The sequence below is a fragment of the Chlamydotis macqueenii genome, chromosome 5, assembly GCF_036417535.1.
Source record: "Chlamydotis macqueenii isolate bChlMac1 chromosome 5, bChlMac1.mat, whole genome shotgun sequence".
Classification (NCBI taxonomy): Eukaryota; Metazoa; Chordata; class Aves; order Otidiformes; family Otididae; genus Chlamydotis; species Chlamydotis macqueenii.
The window spans coordinates 11,997,994-12,014,876 of NC_141560.1; the positions used below are offsets into that span (position 1 = coordinate 11,997,994).

General features: G+C 44.2%; 1 protein-coding gene across 13 annotated transcripts in view; it reads left to right on the forward strand.

The window, feature by feature from the left end:
• The window catches only part of CDC42BPB (CDC42 binding protein kinase beta), a 98,112-nt gene extending 86,861 nt beyond the window's left edge, over nt 1-11,251 (forward strand). For 9 of the 13 annotated variants that reach the window (XM_086749990.1, XM_086749992.1, XM_086749997.1 and 6 more), the window contains 8 exons: nt 1,997-2,593; nt 5,240-5,337; nt 5,449-5,533; nt 5,686-5,806; nt 5,898-6,015; nt 7,122-7,233; nt 7,328-7,398; nt 9,490-11,251. In XM_086749990.1, coding sequence (XP_086606116.1) covers nt 1,997-2,593; nt 5,240-5,337; nt 5,449-5,533; nt 5,686-5,806; nt 5,898-6,015; nt 7,122-7,233; nt 7,328-7,398; nt 9,490-9,621 — 1,334 coding nt within the window. In that variant the 3' untranslated portion in view covers nt 9,622-11,251. Of the gene's footprint in view, nt 1-1,996; nt 2,594-5,239; nt 5,338-5,448; nt 5,534-5,685; nt 5,807-5,897; nt 6,016-7,121; nt 7,234-7,327; nt 7,399-9,489 lie in introns of those variants that run through there. The other 4 variants (XM_086749991.1, XM_086749995.1, XM_086749999.1 and 1 more) reach the window with 2 other exon arrangements.
• The last annotated feature ends 5,632 nt before the right edge of the window (nt 11,252-16,883 follow it).

Below are 16,883 nucleotides of genomic sequence, written 5' to 3' on the forward strand. Positions count from 1 at the left end.
TTATTTAAATTTAGACTTCATGGAAGAATTTGAATTTCCTTTTTTTCAATGCAATTTAGTTTGTGGCTATTTGAAATTTGGATTGCAGTCATGCTAAAACTTGCATTTCAATGTAAAATAAAGCAGTGAATGCAGGTTTTTAAAGACTTACTTGACTTTCAAAATGCAATTAAGTCAAGGATGTGGTTTGGGGCAAAAAGCAGAATGTTATTACGTCCTCTTGCTTAGAATAAGCCATTGCTCAACTCCAGGAGAAACTGTTTTATACATGCAGACGGCAGATATTTGAAATTCTTTTTAGCAGTAATAAATGCCATTCCTTTGAGTAACCTTCTAGTGATCGTCATTCTGCTAGATATAAACATAACTTTAGATGCAAGTAATTCCAGAGATACCAGTACAGCTTCTCACAAAAAAGCAAATTATACATTTAATTTGAGAGGTCATTTCATAAAGGAACGATTGTCTGCATCACCGTGTCATATGTAAATGTGAAAATGAATTATCAATTTTGGTTTTAAGTTAAAAGATATTTTACAGGAGTTTTCTATGGCCAGTGCCTGTGTGTTAATAGCATATTTATAAATTGTAATGTCTTTTTCATTTTATGGCAGTTGTAATTTCCAGTGTTAATGAACTGCCAGCTGCTTATATCAAAGGTCTTTGGTGAGAATATCACTTAGTTCTTGACAAATTAGGTAAACCGTAAGCTGGAGTTGGGACTGGGGAGGAAAAAATCTTTATCTGTGGCAAAGTTCCAACAGCTGTTTACTTCATAGAATGTTTCTTCAGATGTATGTGGTCTGGTGAGGTTCCCACTGACTGGAAAAGGGTTCACATAACCCCCATTTTTAAAAAGGGAAGCAAGGAAGACCCAGGGAACTACAGGCCAGTCAGTCCCACCTCTGTGCTCGGCAAGGTCATCGAGCAGATCCTCCTGGAAACCATGCTAAGGCACATGGGAAATAAGGAGGTGATTGGTGACAGGCCAACACTGCTTCACAAAGCACAAATCGTGCCTGACAAATTTGGTGACTTTCTGCTAAGGGGTTACAGCATTGGTGGGTAAGGGATGAGCAACTGACGCCATCTGCCTGGACTTGTGCAAAGCATTTGACACTGTCCCGCACAACATCCTTGTCTCTAAACTGGAGAGACATGGATTTCACAGATGGAGCACTCGGTGGATAAGGAACTGGCTGGATGGCCACACTCAAAGAGTTGTGGTCAATGGCTCAATGTCCAAATGGAGACCAGTGACAAGTGGCGTTCCTCAGGGGTTGGTATTGGGCCCAGCCCTGTTTAACATCTTTGATGGCAACGTGGACCTGGCCAGCAGGTCGAGGGAGGTGATTCTCCCCATCTACTCTGCTTTCCTGAGACCCGTACTGCATCCAGCTCTGGAGCCCTCTGGAAAAGGACATGGGCTTGTTGGAGCGAGTCCAGAGGAGGCCACAAAGATGATCAGAGGGCTGGAGCACCTCTCCTGTGAGGACAGGCTGAGAGAGTTGGGGCTGTTCAGCCTGGGGAAGAGGAGGCTCCGGGGAGACCTTATAGTGGCCTTCCAGTACCTAAAGGGGGCTGATAAGAAAGATGAGGAGAAACTCTAGCAGGGCCTGTTGAATTAGGACAAGGAGTAATGGTTTTAAAATAGAAGGAGGTAGATTCAGACTAGACGGAAGGAAAATATTTTTTACAGTGAGGGTTGTAGAACACCGGAACAGGTTGCCCAGAGAGGTGGTTGATGCCCCATCCCTGGAAACGTTCAAGGCCAGGTTGGACAGGGCTCTCAATAGAGAGAGTTACAGGAATGCTTTGTTTCATTGTTTGTTCTGAGAATTAATAACAGAGCATTGAACATGTGTAATAAGTGCTCTTTCTTATCTATATGTGTCTGTGTTTAGATTTGTTTTTAAACATCAGTGTCTAACATTGAATGTTTCCAGGCCTGATGGTTTTCTTATTTAGCTAATGGCAGCTCTTCTTTCCTTTGCAGTGATAGTCCGAGCTGCTGACTGCAAGAAGGTGTACCAGATAGAACTTGCTCCCAAAGAGAAAATTATCATCCTCATCTGCGGTCGAAACCATCACGTTCACCTTTACCCCTGGGCCTCTCTGGATGGGTCAGAAGGAAACTTTGACATTAAGCTTGCAGAAACTAAAGGCTGCCAATTGATTACAACTGGAACACTAAAGAAGATTTCTTCAACTTGTTTGTTTGTGGCTGTCAAACGACAGGTTTTTTGCTATGAAATTCACAGAACTAAACCTTTCCACAAAAAATTCAGTGAAATTCAGGCTCCGGGAACTGTACAGTGGATGACAGTGTTCAAGGACAAGCTCTGTGTTGGCTACCAGTCTGGGTTCTCTCTGTTGACCATTCAGGGAGATGGACAATCTATAAACCTGGTAAATCCTAATGACCCCTCGCTTATCTTCCTCTCACAGCAGTCTTTTGATGCCCTTTGTGCTGTGGAGCTCAGTAATGAGGAATACCTGCTTTGCTTCAGCCATATGGGAGTATACGTCGATTCGCAAGGTCGAAGGTCACGCATGCAGGAACTAATGTGGCCTGCAACTCCTGTTGCCTGTAGTATGTATATGTTTTTCTGTTGCCATATCCCTGTTGCTGCTTTACTTGTCTAAAAATAATCAGCGTTGTATTCTATTTTGCTTCAGTTTGTCTTTAATACCTACAGTTTAAGTTTTGATGAGTTAACAGGATACATAGTTCTTCCTGATGGTAGTTCTGGAGTTGGTGATCTCCTGGGCTGAAATCCTGGATGCTGCAAGAAAAGAAGCTCTCTCTTGTTACAGGACACAGAAGAACAAATAATAGAATGCAAAATAACTGTTACAGAGAGCAGTTCTGGATGCAGGACAGTGCAGGACTACCAATCTGTGAAGACTTTTTGCTCCCCTAGAGTGCCAGTGTCTAGTTATCTGTAGGATGTCTTCTGTGTCCTGTACTCAAAGTACAATAGAAAGTTGAAGAAGAAATGTAACTGTGACTCTAAGGGTTCATAAAGATTACAAAATAAGAGATAAAAATATTGCTTTTGGCAGAACTGGCAGCAATTTTTCCCCTTTTGGTTTTATTTTTAGGAGAATTTCCAAAAATAATATAGGTGGGTGGAGGGTAATTTTTCAACCACCCTGCTCGTTTCAGGAGCATTGGTTTGTCAGCTAGTTAGGATGGAAGCATATGCAGAGCGTTTTTCAGTGTTTAGTAGTTAGAGACAGTTCATGATAAAAACAGGATTTCTATTTGGAGCTCAAATAGCAATTAAGATGTTTTGAATGATTGAAAGCAAGAAATAACTTTTTGTTTGAATAGTACAGCGAGCAGTTAGATGCGTATTGGTTTGATCAGACCAGGCCCTAATAGCAGTTGTTTAATTGTAACTGTCTTGAACTGAAATTGTTTGCTTGCTTTACTCTGACCTAGTTCTGTACAGAAGTCTGAAACGAAGGCCCAAGGAAACAATGTGGTTGCAAATTTACTTTAAAATGCCATTAGCCAAAGCTAATGTTTCCTTTTCCCTTATCAGCTTTACAGTTTTTTGCATTTCGGCAAACTAGACATGCTAGTTAATTCTTTTATCTGTTATCATTAGAAGCTGTTCTAATTGTATAGTATAGTATTTTTTAGTTTGTTGGGTTTTTTTTTTTTTTATAGTATTCTTGTGTGTGCAAATGAGTGATGGTGGCCTGGGGCTGTTTTTGTGGAAGGAGCAACTTTGCTGCCCAAGGAAACTGGGCATTTCATTAGCCCTGTCCTCCCTCCTCAGTCCTGGTGTCTTGTCACCAGTGACAATGGCTTTTTTTTAACTGTCCCATCAGGAGATTATCAAAGTGGAAATGGTTCTTCCCCCATTGCAGTTTCTGCTGTGGTAATGGACCATGTTCTAGGATACGATGGAGAATTTGTCTCTAGGGCATTCAGTCTACTCATGCTAGGAGAGGCTGAGGTCTGCGCTAACACAGTCGGCTCTGTTATCCCGAGTGGCCTGTCTAGGTTGCAGTTTAACCAGTGTAATGCACTGGTTCTGTGCCGAGTCAGTGTGGGCATTTTGAAGCTCTTAGCTTGAGTTCGGCACAGTACAAAGACTCAGAGCCAGCAGGTCTGGAAGCTGTAGCATGGGCAAGCCTAGTGCTGACATTGATGTGTCTCTCTGGGGTCCAGTTGAGATCTACTCAAGCTCATCAGCTGAGACTGGTAAGTGCTGGCCTTGGCTACCAGCTGCCCAGGCAGAAGTGGTTGGTGTTGCTGTCTGATGCTGGGTGTTCTCCCTTGATGTGGACATCCAAGCCGACCGTGACACCGTGTAATAAATACTTGACCATGAATCACTTCTGGTGTACATATTTATGATAGCTGTCCAAGGCTTTCTGTGAGTGAGTTTAAAAAATAGCACCACAACCTTACATCAGTTCTTCTAAGAAGATTCTGTGATGTGTTTAGTGTCCTACTGAGTTATTTTCCTTTTGTTTATTGAAGCAGCTCTCTTCTCTGTTAAATCCCATAAATTTCTAGTAACAGCCCTTTACATCAGGACAGAGTCTTTACATGAGGAGAAACATGTTGATATGAAGCTGTAGGGATCTCTGCTTTTTGACCTAAAATAAACTTGTCTGCTGATGCCTTTTATGCTCTAAAAAAAAAAAGTGAAAAAGAGAAAATAGGTTGTGGGCTTTAAGCATTGTGACTTTTTTGTTAACCTGGTGAAAGCAGCCGTACATGAATATCTCAAGCTAGATAATTGTTAGCAAAAGAGAAAGGAAATTGAGAACAGATCTGCATCATGACTTCATGACCCACCTCACAGATGGTGGCCCTCTTTTCCTCTGTGCACAGCAGATGTATAGTTAGTTTGTTGCTTCCAAAATGAAATCATCTGCATCTGTAGAAAAGCTATCTGTTAAGTTCCTACCAAGTACCAAATTTATATGTATCTGAAAACTTCAGATGCCATTTTTCAATGCAGTGAAATCATAATTTGAAGTTTAAAAATACAGAAAGGGTCAAATTTAAATCTTTCCATGATGCTGGCAGTAGTCGTTAGCAAGTCTATGATCACAAAAATATCTGTTTGAAAGTGGGGCTGGGAAAAAGTGTTTTAAAATGTATCTTTGAAATAGTGGAAAACTTGTAACTATTGAAATTTGCTCAAATATATGCCAGTTCAGGACTACTGAAACCACATTAGGGTTTTCTGTTTGTTTTTGATCTATGCAGGTTGCAATTCTTCATACGTAACAGTGTATAGCGAGTATGGTGTTGATGTATTTGATGTTAACACTATGGAATGGGTCCAGACTATTGGCCTGCGAAGGGTAAGGAATTTTCTTTGAATATAGAACCTAATTGACTTAATTTCAAATAAGATGTTTCTTCACAGTATATGCTAGACTTGACTTAATTCTCTGCCTCCTTCCTCAAAACAGATCAGACCATTAAACATGGATGGTACACTGAATCTCCTTAACTGCGAGCCACCAAGACTAATATATTTCAAGAACAGGTTTGCAGGTGAGTACTGAGCAAGGGGAGAAATGGGAAAATGATGTGAAGCTAACTGGGTAATTTTAAGCAATGTTACCTTTGCGTGAGATGAAACTTGTATCGGACGCGTCTGGGTCAATGTGTACCTATGTATGTGAAATTGCATTGTGATATTACAGCAGGAGCTGTCCTCAGTGTTCCAGAAACATCTGACAATAGCAAGAAGCAAATGCTTCGAACTAGGAGCAAAAGAAGATTTGTATTTAAAGTTCCTGAGGAAGAGCGGTTACAACAAAGGCGGTAAGAATTTAGTCGTTGTATGTAACTAAAAAGACATGGTGACATGCAGAGGCTGGGAATGCTAATAGTGAAAATCACTCTGTTCTTTTAGGGAAATGCTTAGAGACCCTGAACTAAGGTCAAAGATGATTTCTAACCCAACGAATTTCAACCACGTGGCTCATATGGGACCGGGAGATGGAATGCAGGTTCTCATGGACCTCCCACTGGTAAAATACATTTAAAAGCGAGGGAGATACGTGCACGTTTGTTCTTGCTCAGAAAAGCTGTGAAGATGAGCTGTATGGAGTTCAAGTATTATCTCTATACCAAATTCTTCTTGTATTCCTTTTGAGAAAGATGAACCTTCCTGATGTGCAGTGCTTCTAAATCCTATGCAAGGAAATACTGTTAGCTGACTTACAAATGAGACGCTGAAAGAAATAGTTATCACTGTGAGGAGCTTTTTAGTAGTTTTGTAAATAATCAGTCTCTCCTCCTTCCTTTTTCTTGTTTGTCATCTTAAAATAACAGAATTAATTTCCTTCCCCCTCATCCTCTTGACATTCTGCTCTGATTATCACCTCCAACAGCCTTTGAGCATGTCTATCACATGAGCCTTATCTCTGCTGAAATCTCTGGAGAGAGTGACCATTCCTTACTGCAAGGCTCCCCTCTGCTTTCTTCCTCTTCCTGCCCCTCCTCTGCTTCTCTAGCAAGGGTAGGAGTAGCTACAAACTGTTAGGAACTGGAATGGTGTGCTTTTGGCACTTCGCCAATTCTAGAACAAAATCAAGGGGGGAAAAGGCTAATGCTGTGGAGGTAACTAAAATGCATGTAAGTTGCAGTGCTTTGTAGCATTATTTTTTTTTATTATTATTATTTAACAAACACAGCATTTTGTGAGCTATTTTAGAGTTAAATCCACAAGAGGAAGGTGCGAAGGTACACTTTTATGTTACCAACCCTCCATTTTATAGCTGCTAGTCAGGATTTCTCTTGTCCTTCTCAGCTAGGCCAGATGAGGGTAATGCATTTGTCCTTTCAGCAGGAGGAGGAAGGAAAACAGAGCTGTTGGTGCAGTCCCTGTCCCTTCGTAGAGGGTTTGCTGGTTGACAGGTTCCGGTGGCTGCTATGGGGCTTAGTTCTTTCTCTGTCTTTCTCAGGGTTTGTGTCTGTTACTGAAAATATGTGGATGTGGTCAAGTAAGTTCAGAGTTTTTCTACCAACACTGGATTGTAATAGCTTCAAAAGCACAGTAAAGTTTTCATGAGTAACAACTCCTAGTTGGATAGCTTTTGTTGCTGGCTAACAAGGTGTTTCATTTCAACTGTAGAGTGTCCTACCTGCTGCACAGGATGAAAAACCGTGTCCATCTACAGCTAACCTCTCACGGCAGCAGCAGCAGCAGCAGAGAAACAAAACCTATATTTCATGGCCCTCGTCAAGTAAGGCTGGAAGCAAGCTTGTCAGTTCTGAGCTGTAATTTATGGCTTCAACAAGAGGTGTAAACCTGCCTTTTTTTCTGTTCTTTCTCTACAGGTGGCAGTGATGCAGGAGGAGCCATGCCTTCCCGAAGTATGTCTGATCCTGACCAGGAGTTTGACAAAGAGGTAAAGTAGCTTTTATTAAATGGAGACCATTGATATCCTGTTGCCATAGATTGTTTTCTTTTTCCAATAAATTAAATTTCTGAGGAGATAATTCATACAGACTGTGTTCTTCGTGGAGATGTTTTCCTTCCACAAATGTTTTCTCCCGTCTGTAATATATGATTGCAAGTTAGATATGCCAGCACAAAAGCAAAGCTGTGAAAAGATCTTTTTATGGTGGTATTTTAAGAAGTATTATGTCTTAGATTAAGTTTTGTAGACAAGGGAAACTTGACTAATTGATGAAATGTCCTCAAAGCTCCTAGAAATGTTCTCTGGGCTATAGCATAGAATAGCAAAGTAATACTAGTTAAGTAATTTTCTGTGCTGCCTTAAGGAAGACTTTCTGTCATGTAACTTGAGAAGGATTCGAATATTAAAATCTATAAAACTGTTTTTAGCAAGACTAAAAGTATGTGCCAGTAGTTACAAAACTGCAAATGTCCTGGCTGTACAAAACTGGTGTCCCTGAATCTAAGGAGAGAAGATATATGGTTTTTGTTTCCTTCGTTTATCATGGGTGTAGCTTCTTCCAAGCTTTGCTCAAGCACTGCCTGTGTAAGGAAGGTGTTAGGAGTTACTCCTGGGAGGCAAAGTCCTAGAACAAGATCTTTGCATCTTTTTAGCACTTTTTGGTCCCCAGTTACAGGCCCATGTAATGTTCTGGGTTTTGAAGGATGTTTTCCTGAAGCCAGACCTTTGCAATACATGATGCCTTAGTATGCTCCAAGTCCAAGCATTTGCTCAGCGTTCTGATTACAGCCATGATCTGACTTCCTTTGGCACCTTGAGTAAGCCATTAAAAGCATGTGAAAATAGGGATTTCTAAATACAAGTGTTTTTGAAATTGTCTTGATTTTGAAAGGTGCTGATGATGGACTATGTCAGTTGACTTAGTTATTCTGCAGCATCCTCCCCAAATTCCATTGCATTCCATGCTCTAATGATAATTGCTGTTTGTAGACACAAGCAGTGGTAGATTCTAAGGTTTTTACAATGTTTTCTTTTTTGGTAGATCTTAGAATTTTTTATGACTACTTAAATTTAAAAAAAATAGTAGTTTGAAACTTGAAAAAGGAGGCTCTGAGAGCACCTTTTGGCTCTATAGTGTTTTTCCCATGGCTTTTTGGCTTTATTGCAGTATGAACTGGATCACGTTAGGATAATCTTGTTACAGGTGATATTATTGTTTGCGCCATGCAAAACCTTGTGAACAGCATTCTTGAAGGATGTTACCTTTCAATCTATTTGCTGAATATATATTCCCTTTCTTGAAAATAACTTGCTGCGATGGTACCAGTTTTTCCTGTGCAGTATTTTGTTAGCTGTGAATGTGTGCAGTGCTCAGAGTTGTAACTCACCAAAATAGTGGGAAACTTGCCAGCCATCCTGTTGACGTGAGACCGACCTGTGAAGGCAAATATCCAACAGCCAGTCTAGCACTGAGGAAATAACTGTGGATAGACTGGCTTTATTAGGTATTGACGTAGGGTGTCTCCAGTAAGTATATTCTGTTTCCAGATCTCCAGCCTGATAGTTGGCAACCTTCACTCTTTTGTCAGGCACTTCACATTCTTGTCACCGTTGCTGTTTTGTAAACAGTTCACATGCTTGTTTCCTTCCTACTGCCAGACTGAAGATGATTTGACTATAATTGTTCACACGTTTATATGGGCAGATAAATCTACTCCTGGGCGATAAAAATTGCTTTGAAAATGCAGGCTGATAAATCCAGAACAGTAATGGACAGATAGATGCGTTCCAGGAGGAAAGCCTTGCAATGGCTAAAGGAGAGGAGTCTGAGATGTAGCGGTTTCCACGTACTTTACCATAATTCCTGTTACGTCAGAGGGTCACCTTCAGGACTTCCCTGCAGCCTATGGATGATAATGGAAGTACTTGCATGAATGCTTAGCTAGGAAATTAATCTAATACACGCTGCTTCGTATGTGTTGCTCACCCTTATTTTTGAGTGCTTTTGAAAGCTGTTTGAGTGTAAAGAACTGATGTTAAGTAAGCATAATTTTTATTTTGAATGTTTCTCGTTAACAGCCTGATTCAGACTCTACCAAACACTCTACACCATCCAACAGCTCAAATCCAAGTGGTCCCCCAAGTCCCAACTCTCCTCATAGGAATCAGCTTACACTAGATGGACTGGACCAGTCGACCTGTGACGCGTAACACTACCGCTCTCACCACTCGGGCTTTGATCATCCACTACTCCGTGGAGTATTCAAGAGCAGGGCAAAGCTGTCTCAGATGCTAGTGCCAAGACTGACACTGAACCTCTAGGGTTGTACAAGAATGATTATATATCCAGACTGTAGATACAAACTATTGAAATGAAGAAAATTCTTTACTGAATAGCAGTCAAGCTTTTTACGCGGAATTGTTCGCTGCTCAGTGACGGTTGATTCCTTTCTGCACAGCTGTGACACAGTTTTATTGCATAGGAGCGTTTAAGGCCACCGGTAAATAGTCTTATTCTTATTCTGAAAAAGAAATAGAGAGAGATACTGATAATGTTGCTACAATATCAGGAATATTATTTTTCTATAGAATGATGTAATGTCTCATTAGCAGGAAATCCTTTTAGACACAATTTGGACCTCTGAATAGGAAATGCGAGCAGGTCTAGTTACATCCTCAGATGAATACACTTTTCCCTTTTTCCCATAACTGTTTGTTTCCTAAACCTTAAGGAGAATGCTAGGAAGCTGTAGGCTGTTTCCAACATCAATAGAATCACCAGGAAGTCAAATAAAAGTTGGTTATAGTTTTGTGGCCTTTTAATTCATTTAGCCATCACATATACAGCTGCATAACTGTCTTTCTATCTTTCTACCGACTTTTTAGTCTTGTACATAGGACTACTGCCAGTTATCTTTTACCCATACTGTGCTTTTTAGTCCTCATCAATCAGTCGTTAGTCAGGGCTTTTAAAATATTGGTAATTACTGCTGTGAAAAAAATTTTACTCCTAGTTCCTGCCTGTCTCCTTCTGAGAAGTTATTTCTCCTGGGTTTTTGGTGTAAGGACACACTACATTGTTTAGCTGGCAAGCCTTCTCGTGGACGCGTTGCCCTCAAAGTCTGCTTGATCTAAGGGACTATATCGCACTAAAACATCGGTCTGTCGTATTGGTTACCAAAGTGGAACGTGAAGGATGTGTAACTGGGGGTGCTGCTTTTCTCATTAATTGTATCCTCACCTGCATGAAGACCCCATGATTATTAATCAAGTATTGATCATGTAGAAAGATGCACAACACACTCCTGTATATTTTGCTATGGCCCACCTGCAGTGGTGATGTTTTGCGTGTATATTTAATCTCATGCTTCCATGTATTATACATTTAGTAATCAAAGATTTGTGACCATGTTTCATTAAAAGCTTGTAATTAATTCAGTGGCTGGCATATCCAGTTTGTCATTGTCACACTAGTGTGCCTTCTGTGCCAATTTTATGACAGTTGGATGTCACTTATTTAAAATTTGGTTTGAATGGGCTAATGATATACCAATGGCTAATGTTCTTTTCTGAAACACTGTATAGGACGTGCACTTATCTTTAGTTTAAACTGAGTGTTCTAGTCAACATTTAATCCTGTTACATTAAGTGTTCGACAGTACTTGCTCTTTTTCTCAGATTCTTGATAAAGGGGCTCAGTTAGAGCTGGACACTACTGCTTTGGGGGTTTTCTGGTTTTTACTTTTTTAATGTAAGTCTAAGTCTTTGTAATTATTGAATTGTGAGAACATTTTTGAACAATTTACCTGTCAATAAAGCAGAAGAGGGAGGTTTTAAAGTTCATAGTTGTCTGTCTTGACATGTGAAAACAGTCTACCACTGGCGCTTGCTTTAGTTTAATGGTAAATTCACTTTGTTCACGTGGACGTTTTACATAAACTGAAAGAGACTTTGAAGCTCCATGCCTGAATGCTACGAGAAAGGTGTGTTCTTCTGCATGAAAATGCATGTTCAGGAGCAATGGAAGTCCTTCTGGTGGAATACAGTGTTGAAATCTTGTGCCCTCCGTTTGTGTTAGAGTTGTCATTTCATCAAGCTGTTGGCCCCACTAACTAATTTTTAAATTATCTGTATGACTATTTCCTTATGGCTGAAGCGTAGTAACAAGGCTGGAGGATCTATCCAGGCATCTTAAGTGTGATGAAACAATAAATTTTGACTTTTTGTCAAAGCAGTAGTCCCAGATAGACACTTAGGAAGATTTCAAGGGTTGGTGTGTGAATGGTGCAGCCCCTAACGCAGGGGTATTTGAAGCTCCCCTCATGCTCCAGTGTTTGAGCGCTGCGGAGCTCACTGTAGCCAGAACAGAGCCAACATCTTCCCTAGAGTGTCCTGCGTGAGAGTCCCTCAACCCTTACGGTGTGCCCAAGTGCTCCTGGATTATTTCCCGTTTTGTCTTGCCCCTCATGCTCCAGGTTATCTTGATGGGGCAGGCGCAGTTGGCTATTTTGAACCTTTTTCTGTTCCTTGCTTGACCAGACGTACCTGGGTGAGGCCAGCGGGATGGGGCAAGTCCACTTGAGAAAGTGCACCTGCGCTCTGCCCTGGGGCTGGGGGTGACAGCTGACAGGAGGTTTGAGGGCTGTGTGCCGGAAGCCTTCTCACAAGTACTCATGCTAATCAGGCTTTGACTTTTCAAAAATATTTCTACTGCTCTTGAGCTGATTTTTCTCTGCACAGTGAGGACTTCGTATGACAACAAAGTCTTTTAATTATGGGGGTGTTAAATCATAGCACTCAGCAGTGCCAGGGCTTGGTTATAATTTAAACAGGAGAACGTTTCTAGAAAAATAAATTAATTGCTCAGTATGAATACGTTATTCTTTTTTTTTTCCTTTTTTTTTTTTTTTTTTTTTTTTTCTTTCCCCTGCAAGTCTGACTGAGCAGAATTCCTCCCTGAGTCTGTTCCCTTAAGGTTTCTGATGCTGGTTACCTAAAGAGGAGTCCTCAGGAGGACTTTTAGAAATGCAGAAATTCAAGACTCAATGTGAAATGTTCCTCTGATGGTGCACTTTCTTCTTCCTGGAGGCTACCAGTCAAGTGAGGAATTGAGTTATGCAAGGAACGAGGATAATTTGGTCTCTGTCTGTTCCTCCGCCAATTCCATTTTCATGGAGGCATTACGTCAGGTCTCAACCCTGGGGTGATGGGTGTACCACTCACCAGAACATGTTGGTCAGTTCTAGCACAGATCTTTGCCCTGAAAGGCATTTATTTTGGAATACATAGGATCATAGAATCGTTAGGGTTGGAAGGGACCTTTAAAGGCCATCCAGTCCAACCCCCCTGCAAGGAGCAGGGACATCTCCAACCAGATCAGGTTGCTCAGAGCCCCATCCAGCCTGGCCTTGAATGTTTCCAGGGATGGGGCATCCACCACCTCTCTGGGCAACCTGTGCCAGTGCTCCACCACCTTCATTGTAAAAAATTTTTTCCTTATGTCTAGTCTAAATCTACCCTCTTAGTTTAAAACCTTGTCCTGTCACTACAGGCCATGCTAAAAAGTTTGTCCCCATCATCCTGGTGTCACTTACTACGGAAGAAGTAAACCTGTCTGCAACACCTCTGCCTAGAGCATAGATGTGCTGAGAACAAACAGCTTCTTAAACGGGCCCCGTCTGTGGGGGGCTGTGAACATTCGCTTTATGCTTGCAGGGGGAGTGCTTAACGTAGCTAAATCACACGGAAGGGACTTCAGCGTGGAAGTGCTGAAGGTGCAGGCACCCTCGTTCTGCACAGCGCCAGATTAGGCATCCCTGGGAGAAAGCGGATGCATAAAAATCTTAAGGGCTGGCAGTGGTAGTCTAAAGCACTGAGAAGCAGGGAAGAGATGGCTGTGGGAACTGAACTGCAGCCTCAGGTGCAGTTTAGTGAAGTAACAGTCATGGGAAGGTGCCACGTCATGAGCACAAACCTTGTTTTGCTGCTGAGTTCAGCCTATTTTAAAAGGGAAAAGAAGAGAGATGGTATTCTTGCATGCTGGGCTACTGGAGCATCTCGCGTTCCAGTTTGCACCCTGCCTGCTCTGTACGAAGCTGCTCTGGCAGGCAGGAGTGAGGAGGAAGTACCAAAAAGTAGTATTCACCTGCCCAGCCCTTGCCTTTTGTGCGGTGGCAGCAGGTCTGGGCCGTCTTCCCCTGTCTGCTTGCACCCCTGTACCTGTGGCTTCCCTCTCAATTTCCCTTTACGTTCCTTCTCGGCGGCCTTGGGCTCCTTGCAGCTGCTGCCGTTGCCCAGTGCTGAGCAGCCCCTTTCCTGGGAGTTGAGAGCTGCTGCCCCAAGGCCTTGGGCTCGCTGCTGGCAAGGCAGTACAGCAGCATGGGGTCAGGGGGGCTCTGGTTCAGGGGATGGGGTGCCATGGGCACTGGGGAAGCAGGAGGGAAGGTACAGCGGTTGGAAAGAGCCAGCACCATCTCAGTGCTCCCTTGCAGAGCCATCCCAAACGTATTTCTGGGAACGAGGGGTGATGATGAGAGTGGACGTCAGCTGCACGCCTGTTGTGGGATGCCAGCGAAAGCCAAGCGCTGGCAGAGCATGTCCCAGTGGTGAATGATGCTCAGACTGGCGTTGCTGGCGGGGTTAGCTGAGGACAGGAGCAGAAGACAGCAGGACGTGCTCAGCCAGCGAGAGCTGCAATGCTGCGCTCCAGCCAGAGGAGGAACATGAACTCAGGAATCAGCCAGCATCCTGTCCTTGCAGCAAATATTTTCCCTGCTCCCCAATAAGATGCAGCACTTTTTTTGTCACCTGACTACACAGGTTTATGCAGCTTTATTGCTTCTTTTCTCATAGATAAAACCCTCAGATTTTTTTTCAGCATCGCCTGCCTTCCCGTTTCTTACGCAGTCCCTGCTCTGCAGTCCCATGAGGAAGAGCAGTGTGGAGCCCTGCGTGCTGATGGAGGAGGCGGCCACCACTCTGCTCCCACCACACAGTGCCTTGTCCAGCTCCTGCGCTCCAGTGGTGCCAGCCCTTGCCAGATCCCCTCCCTTTTGCTGCTGCTACCTCTTTCTAAAAAAAAAAATAATAATAATAATAATAATTGGGCCAAGTCTGTTTGTAGGCTCGGTGGTATTTTGAGCACTGCTGCCTGCTGCACTGTTTGAATCCAGGTTTGCACAACTTCAGTGAGCAGCTGTGACACGTGGAGGGGAGGCACAACGATACGAGTCCGTGTCCATTAACAAACAGCATGCAGGTTCCTTTTTCTCTTAAGACCCCAGAAAGCAACGGCTCCTGAGATCTTGCCATTAACACTAATGCATTTTGTATTAGTCAGTCACAGCGGGGGACCCTTGACACTCAGGACCAGGAGCAAAACAAAGCCATCAGGTGCCCAGCCGTGCTGCACAGCCTCGGCGACATAAACCACCCATCTAATGCGCTGCTTACCAAAGATGTCTGCGGATTAAAGTCCTTGTTTAGGCAGGATCCCAGGAGAGACTCTTACGTACTGAAACCCATCGTGTTATCCTGCCTGCACCGTGGGCTGTCTGCATGCGCCGGTGCGCGGGTTGGCGATCATGGATGCAGCTGGTTTTCCAGCAGCTGTTGGCCCCCAGCATCACAAACTGACGCCAGTGTTTCAATTTTTCCTGCAGAGCTCCCCCCCTCCCTGCGACACTTTCTGTACGAGCGAGCGAAAGTGGCTCCTGAAGGAAAAGTACAGAATGTGCTCTGCTAGCGCGCTGACAAAAATTGATCTCTACTTTAATTAAAGCCTCTATTGTAAGTGACCTCAGGCTGCTAATGCATTTTAAAAATGAAGCCTTGCCAGCAGCAAACCATGCACCCCAAATCATAGGGGTTACCAGGCAGTGATCCATGCTGCAGGGCTGTCAGCCTCCCTCCGTGCTGCTGTGCCATCCCACCGCGCGGGCACACGCGTGCCCACAGCTCACGCGGAAATCCCTGCGTGCCCGGGTGGGACGCAGAGCTGATGTCCTCAGCTGCTCGCAGGGGAAAGATACCATCCTGCCACCATCTTGTGCGATGGTCCCTGTTGCCACTAGAGTGTCTTTTCCCTCCCCTGGCACGTGGCCACGGGACGCTCTTGCCTCTAGCCTTCACCCTACATGGTGGGGGACGCTGCCACCAAGACTCCTCACCATCCTGGAGCGAGGGGCCCAAAGAAGAGCAGAGGGAGGGAAATGTTTCACTCCAGGAGGAGCAGCAAAGGCGTCCTTGGGGAATGGCCCCAGGCTCTAACCCTGCGCAGGGCAGTGCCGGGGTGATGGGCTGCCTGGGGCAACAGCCTCCAGCATGCAGCACTGCATCGGCCTCGGCCAGGAAACAATAAATCGTGTTTAGTTAAAGGCTTGTAAGCTAGAGGAGATTCATTCACTTGCAGTGAACAGATTTGAAAGGGGAAAAGAGCAAAAAAAGGCTCTCACAAGCAGCAAGTAAAACACCTGTACAGATTCAAATGCCACCCCTCTGCAGCGAGACTCAGCTGCTGTGCAGGGCCGGCAGCTGCCGCGGCTGCTCTCACAGGCACCATGGTAACATCGCGGCACCAGCGCCTCACTGGGAAGCGACGCACGGGCTGACCATGCTGTGCTGTGGCTGTGGGGTGTTGTCCGGCCTTGTAAGGTCTGCATGAGGGCTTGGGGTAGGGGCATCTCCCTTGGGTTCACATCATGGGTGTCCTCTGTGTGCTGTGGGATGAGTTTTTGGGACCCAACCCTGAGTCACTGCTCTCCACGGAGATGTACTTGTTGCAGAATCACAGGATGGTGGGACTTGGGTATTCCCAACCTGCCAGTGCCAGCCACCTCCTGCAGCAGCTGATGGCTTCCTCTGCGTTTCAACCCTGCTGGTGGCTGCTCCGCTTGGTACCAAGTGCCTGACAGCTGTCGCAGAAGCTCCAGCCCAAGCAAGTTGCTTTTGAACCCAGTACCGCCGGAGGGGCACCCTCAGGAGAGACATGCACGGTGCAATCCCCACCAGCGCACACCTCCTCACCAACCTGGCTCTGCCCTGCTTGCAAAACCATGGCAGCAACCAGGGTCATGGAGATGGTCTGCCTGCTCATGCTGCCCGTGACCGGAGGTCTCTCTGTGGGCAGGGGGGTGGCAGGGCCAGTCTCACCGATGCGTGCTGCCTGTCAGCCTTCGTCAGCGCTCTGATGCACCTAATGATGAATTCCTAGGCCTTTGAGAAGGGATTATGTCTTCCAGAGACTAGAACAAAACATAATAAACTTAAAATAGCTGCTTCCTTATGGAATATGCCAACAAGCCCTACTGAAAACCCAGCAGAGTGTAAATTTGCATAAATTTGCATACATCTCCATAATTGCAGCCTCACCCATCAGACCTGCTCCCGTAATGAAGCTGCCTGACATTGCGAGCAGCTGAGGGTATTTGACACACGCCAGGCTGCCAATGGCACCACTAACAAGTCCCCTCAGT